The sequence below is a fragment of the Dipodomys ordii genome, unplaced genomic scaffold (genome assembly GCF_000151885.1).
Source record: "Dipodomys ordii isolate 6190 unplaced genomic scaffold, Dord_2.0 Scaffold19, whole genome shotgun sequence".
In the NCBI taxonomy this organism is placed as follows: Eukaryota; Metazoa; Chordata; class Mammalia; order Rodentia; family Heteromyidae; genus Dipodomys; species Dipodomys ordii.
In genome coordinates, this window is record NW_012267235.1 from 11,497,341 (window position 1) to 11,504,569 (window position 7,229).

The window sequence follows — 7,229 nt, forward strand, 5'->3', positions numbered from 1 at the left end:
AAAAAAAAAAAAAAACTTAGTTGAAAAAAAGGCATATGGCAGTAGATAGAAGGTGAACATTTGGGATATGGGTGGGATGGATGAGAGGGGAGATAAGGCTGTTTTTACTTCTAAGGCGAGAAATTGGGAGGCTAAGGCACAGGGATAGGAGATAATATTTGCTGTGAACTCTTAATATTCAGGATTTCCTTTTTATCAGTGCATATTATTACTTATTTTACAAAACATGTTAGTTAATACTAACAAGTTCATAATTAAAAGAAGAATGTTACAGGTCTCTAGGCATTCACATACAGCGAGACCCAAGGAGGCTACTCTTAGGAGAAGAAGAGAAAGGCACAATTCCTATATGCATCTGATCATACAAAATATTTATCGAAATGAATTCCAAGAAATGGAAATAAGAGGTTTTTTTTCCCCTTTTACTGTTTTCTTCTCTTTTTGTTCTGTTTGTTCATTTATATATCTTTGGGAATATAAGGGCAGGCACAGAAATACAGGGACAAAGGGTGAACAAATGCAGCTATGGTACTCAATGGACACTATGTTGAAATGAACTATACAACTTGTAGGTAGAGATGGGAAGGAAAAACTGGGAGAAAGCAAAGGAATGGTAACATTGTCCCAAAAGAAATGTACTTTTTTGGGCTGGGAAGTTGGCTCAGTGGTAGAGTGCTTGCCTCGCATGCATGAGGCCGTGGGTTCGATTCCTCAGCACCACATAAGCAGAAAAAAAGCCAGAAGTGGCACTGTGGCTCAAGTGGTAAAGCGCTAGCCTTGAGCTGAAGAGCTGAGGGACAGCGCCCAGGCCCAGAGTTCAACCCAAATTTTTTTTTGTCAGTTGTGGGGCTTGAGCGCTGGGCCTGAGCGCTATCCCTGAGAGCTCTTGAGCTCAGGGATAGCGCTCTACCACTTGAACCACAGTGCCACTTCCAGTTTTCTGGTGGATAATTGGAGATAAGAGTCTCATGGACTTTCCTGCCTGGGCTGGTTTTGAACGGAGATCCTCAGATCTCAGCTTCCTGAGTAGCTAGGAGTACTAGCTACTAGTACTAGAGTACATTTCTAGCCACTGGTACTCAGCTAGAAATGTACTCTTTACCTGACTTATGTAACTCTAACCTCTCTGTACACCACCATTATAACAAAAAAATAAAAATAAGAAGAATGTGCAAGATGCCAACATGAGAAGAGCTAGCTAGGAATAAGACTCCATATTCTACTCTAGAGCAGGACTTAGCAACAATTTTTAACCTTGATTCCCATAATTTAGTCTGCTGTTATTTCACTAAATTAGAATCGCATATTATTCACCACCTATGAGTCTGGGAGAAAAGTTACGTTCAATGGAATATGGTCAGTCTGGGTGAGCTATGGCCATGACAAAAACGTTTATTTTGGCGAGATAGTTCTTTGAAGCATTGCATACTTGCGAGTTAGAAGATGAGAGTGTGGTGCTGAGCAGCTGATTGGCCTCATCCCAGTGGGCCTGAAGCATGGCTTGGAGTCGTTCTACCAGCTCCACCCGCTGTTCTTCAAGCTGCTGGTTCCCACTCTGTAGGTCCCGAACTCGAGCTTGCTCCCGTGCCAGTCTGAAGAGAAGGGTAAAAGTAAGGACTTTTAAAGCACAGAGGCTGGGTCCTGATGACTCCTGCATATAATCCTAACTACTATAGGAAGCTGAGATCTGAAGATCTTGATTTGAAGCCAACCCAGGCAGACAACTCTGAGTGATCTCCAGCAGTTAACCAGCAAAAATCCAGATATGGAAGCGTGGCTGAAGTAGTAGAGTGTCAGCCTTAAGAAAAACAAGCTATGAGATCTTAAGTCCTTGAGTTCAGGCCTCAGTAGTCCCACAAAAAAATAAAAAATAAAATGAAGCAGAAACTTGGAAGTTAAGAAAAGCCAAGATGGAAAGTCAGACCTTTCAAGTTCTAAAGAAGCTGGCCAATATGAAAGAGGAAAAATCTTCTAAGATGCAGCTCTTTACCAACCCTAGTCTGGACTCTACCCATGGAAGAAGCTGAGGACTACTAGGGACTTCCAGGGACCAGTACCTGAGCTCATAGTCCTGAGCCACCTGCTGCTGCCGTTCCTCTCGTTCTGCCATTTCTACCTTGAACTGAGCCAATTGGGTGGCCAGTTCCTGCTGATGCTGTCCATTGAGCTCTTGAAGCTGCTTCCTAGGAGGGTATGGATGAATAAAGAGGACTGAGATTGGAGACAGAAGATGCAATCAGTGAGGAGAAGACAGAATGTGTAGGAGATGGGGTAACAGTGAGTCTTCTGGTCTGGCCACAGCACAGCAAAAGGTAAGAACGAAGCTAGGGTCTCAAGATGAACTTCTTAAGATGACATGAAGACTTAAGGGAAAGTGACTTATTTAAGAAGCATTTGCAGCAGGGGCTGGGAAGGTGGCTCAGTGGTAGAGTGCTTGCCTTGCATGCCAGAGGCCCTGGCTTCGACTCCTCAGCACCACATAAGCAGAAAAAGCTGGAAATGGTGATGTGGCTCAAGTGGTAGAGCACTAGCCTTGAGCTGAAGAGCTCAGGGACAGTGCCCAGGCCCAGGCCCAGAGTTCAGGCACCATGACTGGCAAAAAAAAAAAAAAAGAAGCATTTGCAGAAAGTGGTGAGGAATGTGGGGGGAGGGGCACAGAGGAGCACTTCAGGAAGGTTACTCCCACAGAGCAGCTCTAGAGATGGCTCCGCTTCCACCTCAGCAAGGGACTGGAGGCCCCATAGACCTATAGCCTTCAGTTCTCAGTTACAGGCTATTCCTGTGGGAAGAAAATCCTCAGGACATCTGGCTCTCCATGAGCACCTGATGGCAGCACTCCTAAGAGGGATTAAGGTCCTGGCTGATGGGAGTGAAAGTATACCCTGGGAGCAAGTGGCTAGAAAATAGCAAAGGGCTTTGAACACGTGGGCAATACTCACTGCAACCTAAGAAGTCCCAAGTACCTGTGTTGCTCCCTCAGGGAGGCTGCCTGCCGCAGGCTGTTCTCCTGCACCTGCGCCAGCCGCTCTGTCACCTGCTGCTCCAGCTGCACAGACAGCTCTGACTCCATCTGGATCCGCTGGCTGTCATACCGGGCCTGGGAGTGAAGGAGGTTGGGATGGCAGTCAGTTCAGTACTGTCTAGGCTGAGAAGAGGACTGAGGATGTAATATGGACAGAACCACAACTAACATTCCCTGAATCTGCCTAAGGAATAAAGAGTAAAAATTGTAACCTAAGTCCTCTTTCTTACTAAACCATGATGTACACATACCTTATATGTACATACAGGTGAAAACTACTTGGGACAAAATATCAGCCCAAGGAAATGTGTTTAGGCAAAGTAATCAAATCATATGTCTGAGAGAACTTATGTAGTTATCCTTAGCAAAATACTTGAAATCCAGTATGAAGTCCATAAATGTCAGTGTCTTTTGCTTTATAAGCAGAGTACATCCACAACTACTGTCTGCTCTATTTCATGACCGAGGTCTAACTAATTTGACTTTGAGATTTACTTAGATGGAAAACGTTTTCCTAAGTCTATATTAAAAACAATGTTGAACACTATACTATGCCAGGCTATGAACATCATCGTGCCTTCCTGGATCCCCAACCTATATAGAGGACTTAACCCAAGTCATTAATGAATGTTACAAAGCAGACTGTCACTGTTGGAATCAGGTCTCTGACTAAAACCTTCACCTGCTCATATAATCTATGCAATTAAGTGTAGTCTCATCTCTTTTAAATTAACATGAGGCTGGTGACATGGCTCACAGGTCAGAGTACCTGCCTAGCAAGTGTGAGGCCCTGAATTCAAACCGTAGTATCACACACACACACATATTCATACACACACAAATGATAATAATGATTTTAAAAATCAAGTAAAATAAAATAACATGAGCTATCTTCAATCAATTTAAGTCTATATACTCTTAAGGTTGCCCTAGATTAGTCTGCATTGTGGGAAACTGTTACCTAGAGATAAATGATTGAGTTTACAAGAGAATATTACCAAATAACACACAGAAGCCACTGATGGAATCAACTCAGAATACCTGAGATGGGATCATCTTCTGTGACTGCCTCAGCCCTGCTTTTCTCAACCAGAAAAAAAAAAACCAAGAGTACTCTGCCTGCTGACCTGAACCAAGCTCATTTCCAGCTGCAGAGCATCTCTTTCTCTCCGAGCTGTGTCCAGCTCTCCTTCCAGACGCCGCACCTCGGCCTGCACCAGCGCCAACTGTTGCTGGACCTCCCGGGCTGCCTGGGCCTCCCTCTGACTGTTCCCCTAAGAAAGAGAATGCAAACATAAATGCAAGCCTCACCTCCTAGCTCCTGGTTACCTCTGTTCTTCAATGCATCCTCTGGTGACATAAATAAAACCCAAGCTTCCTTTTTCTCTTGTCCCAAAGATCATATTTTCCCATCCTGGTTTAATGTTACACATTACCCCCATCCCTTCCAGCTAGACCTATACGCCCTCACCTTTATTTAGCTCTTCACTCTCTCTATATCATACATATATTCTAATATCTCATCCCATTCCCAACTCTTCAAAGCACCACTTTCACCTTTTCCCTTTCCAGCTGAGCCTGGCTTTCTTCCTGCAGTGCTTGGTGGCGTTCCTTTAGCTGGAGCTCTTGCTGGGCCCAAGCCTGCCGCTCTTCTTCTAGGGTAACCTGAAGAGTCTCCAGCTTCCGGAGCTCACTGAGCTGCCCAGCACGAGCCTCATCCCGTTCGTCCTGCAGGGCACGGCACCGCTGCTGCTCTACCTCCAAGCTCAGGGCCAGAGCTTGCCTTTCCTCCTCCTAAAGCACCAAGAGAAAACAAGGATTTCTTCTTCTCTCCCTTAAGGGTACTGAGACTCATTCTTGTTAGGCAGTGCTCTACTACTTGAGCTATACCCTCAGACTCCCTCTTCCCAAACTCCAAATTTTTAATAAGCATTCAAGAGATCAGCAACTCACTACCACCACGCCTATACAATATGCCCACTGAGGTTTATGACAGTGAAGAAACATAGAAGATTATAATAGAGTAGGTAAGAATTCCTAACCCAAGCTGGGCACTGGTGGCTCATGCTTGTAATCCTAGCTATTCAGGAGGCTGAGATCTGAGGACCAAAGTTTCCTGCCCCGGCAGGAAAGTCTATAAACCTCTTATCTCCAACTAATTACAAAAAGCCAGAAGTAGAAATGTGGCTCTACTGGTAGAGTGCTAGCCTTGAGCAAAAGAAATTTACGGACAGAGCTTAGGCCCTGAGTTCAAACCACAAGACCAGCACCAAAAAAAAAAAAAAAAACAAAACCCAAACAACAACAAAAAACTCCTATCCTAGAGTTAGATGGATAGGATTCAAACTACAGTCTGAATCCTAGTTCTGTCATTCATTTACGCTGTGGTTTTCTTGTTTTTGTTTTTGAATCAGGGTCTCCATATGTAGCCTGGGATGGTCTCAATCTCACTATCATTTTGCCTTAGCTTCCCAGGTTCTGAGATTATAGGGCTGTATCATCATGCCCAGCTTATTATGTATTTTTAAGCACATTTCTTTATCTGTAAAGTAACAGGGTCTGCCTTTTCAGGATTAAAGTGAAAAGCATAGAAAATACAGTTAGTGAAGTGTCTGGCACATACTAAGTACTCAATACACAATAACTATTATCATCATTATCAAAAGAAATTCCGCAAAGACTGGAAAATCCAACCTATAGCCAGGAGCTAGACAAGGATTCACTTCCATTAGCAGTCAGACTTACTTATTAAGACTATAAGTAAGCCTGCATGAAGCAAGCGTATGTCATACAAGCAACAAGTTCCAAACCTGGCTAACAACTCATACAGATAATCATTTGGCCACTTCAGCTCCAAGAAACTTGAGTCTCACACCCAACCCATACCTTTTGGGACTATGCCCTAAACCTGAAGAGTTCTTAAAACGGGCTGAACAACATACATGTACTGAATCAAAACATCTGGGTACCAAGCACTTGAAAGACAAGAGGACTGCCAGTTCAAGACTAGTCTGCATTACATATAGAAAATTGCGGGCCAGGGCTGGGAAGGTGGCTCAGTGGTAGAGCGCTTGCCTTGCATGCCTGAGGCCCTGGGTTCGATTCCTCAGCACCACATAAGCAAAAAGAAAAAAGCCGGAAGTGGCGCTGTGGCTCAAGTGGTAGAGCGCTAGCCTTGAGCTGAAGAGCTGAGAGACAGCGCCCAGGCCCAGAGTTCAGGCCCCATAACCGGACCCCCCCCCAAAAAAAAAAGAAAAGAAAATTACAGGCCAGCCTGGGTTACATAGCTAAACCCTTTTTCCAAATGCAAACAAACAAACAAAACTTACATCTGGGTGAGCTAGGGATGTGTAGCTCAATGGTAACATACTTGCCTAGAATGAGACCCTGGGTTTCATCCCTAGTACCACAAAAAATAAAATAAAAAAATACCACCACCACGAACAACAAAAACCTTTAATTTTGAAGGGTGGGTTCCAGAAGTTTATATTTTAAAATAATTTTCTAGATGGTTCTATCACTCTATTGAGGTCGACATTTTCAGCCTCTCAAAACTTATCTGATGCCACTAAATGTATAAATGCCCACTGTCCACCAATAGCCCATAGGTGTCTAGAAATGATTAACAGCTGCCACTGGAATTACCAGTGATTCATTCTCAGTGATCTCTGTCTTCTTACCAGGGCCTCTTGCTCCCGATGCTGTAGTCTGGCTCCTTCCTGTTCACGAGTCAGAGCCTCCATAGCTTCAGAAAGACTTTGCTCTAGACGGGTTACTGTCTTTCAGGAGAGAGAAACACAGGACAAAGGAAGTGAGAAAAAATAACTCTACTTCAAAAACAATTCACAACATAAACTTGATACTTCCTGGGGCTGGGAATGTGGTTCAGTGGTAAGGTGCTTGCAGTACCACATAAACAGAAAAGGCCAGAAGTGGTGCTCTGGCTCAAGTGTTAAGGGTGCTAGCCATGAACAAAAGAAGCTCGGGAATAGTTCCCAGACCCTAAGTTCAAACCTAAGGACTGGCCAAAACAAACAAATAAACAAACAAACTTGATACTTCCTGACTAACAAATAAATGAGACACTTCATGTTGTGGGAAAAACTGGGAAGTCATCAAGGATGCCAATCGAACAATAGAAATAGTGAAGGGAGAAGGAAGGAAGGAAGGAAGGAAGGAAGGAAGGAAGGAAGGAAGGAAGGAAGGA

At 44.0% G+C, this 7,229-nt stretch overlaps 1 protein-coding gene across 1 annotated transcript in view; it reads right to left on the reverse strand.

Annotated features, from left to right (window-relative positions):
- The window catches only part of Cntrob (centrobin, centrosomal BRCA2 interacting protein), an 18,599-nt gene that overhangs the window by 6,290 nt on the left and 5,080 nt on the right, over nucleotides 1–7,229 (reverse strand). Inside the window, exons 5-10 of the mRNA XM_013013121.1 lie at nucleotides 6,703–6,801; nucleotides 4,580–4,816; nucleotides 4,150–4,296; nucleotides 2,964–3,097; nucleotides 2,058–2,183; nucleotides 1,430–1,592 (exon numbers count right to left, since the gene is read on the reverse strand). Of these exons, the coding sequence (XP_012868575.1) occupies nucleotides 1,430–1,592; nucleotides 2,058–2,183; nucleotides 2,964–3,097; nucleotides 4,150–4,296; nucleotides 4,580–4,816; nucleotides 6,703–6,801 (906 nt within the window). The remainder of the gene's footprint in view (nucleotides 1–1,429; nucleotides 1,593–2,057; nucleotides 2,184–2,963; nucleotides 3,098–4,149; nucleotides 4,297–4,579; nucleotides 4,817–6,702; nucleotides 6,802–7,229) is intronic.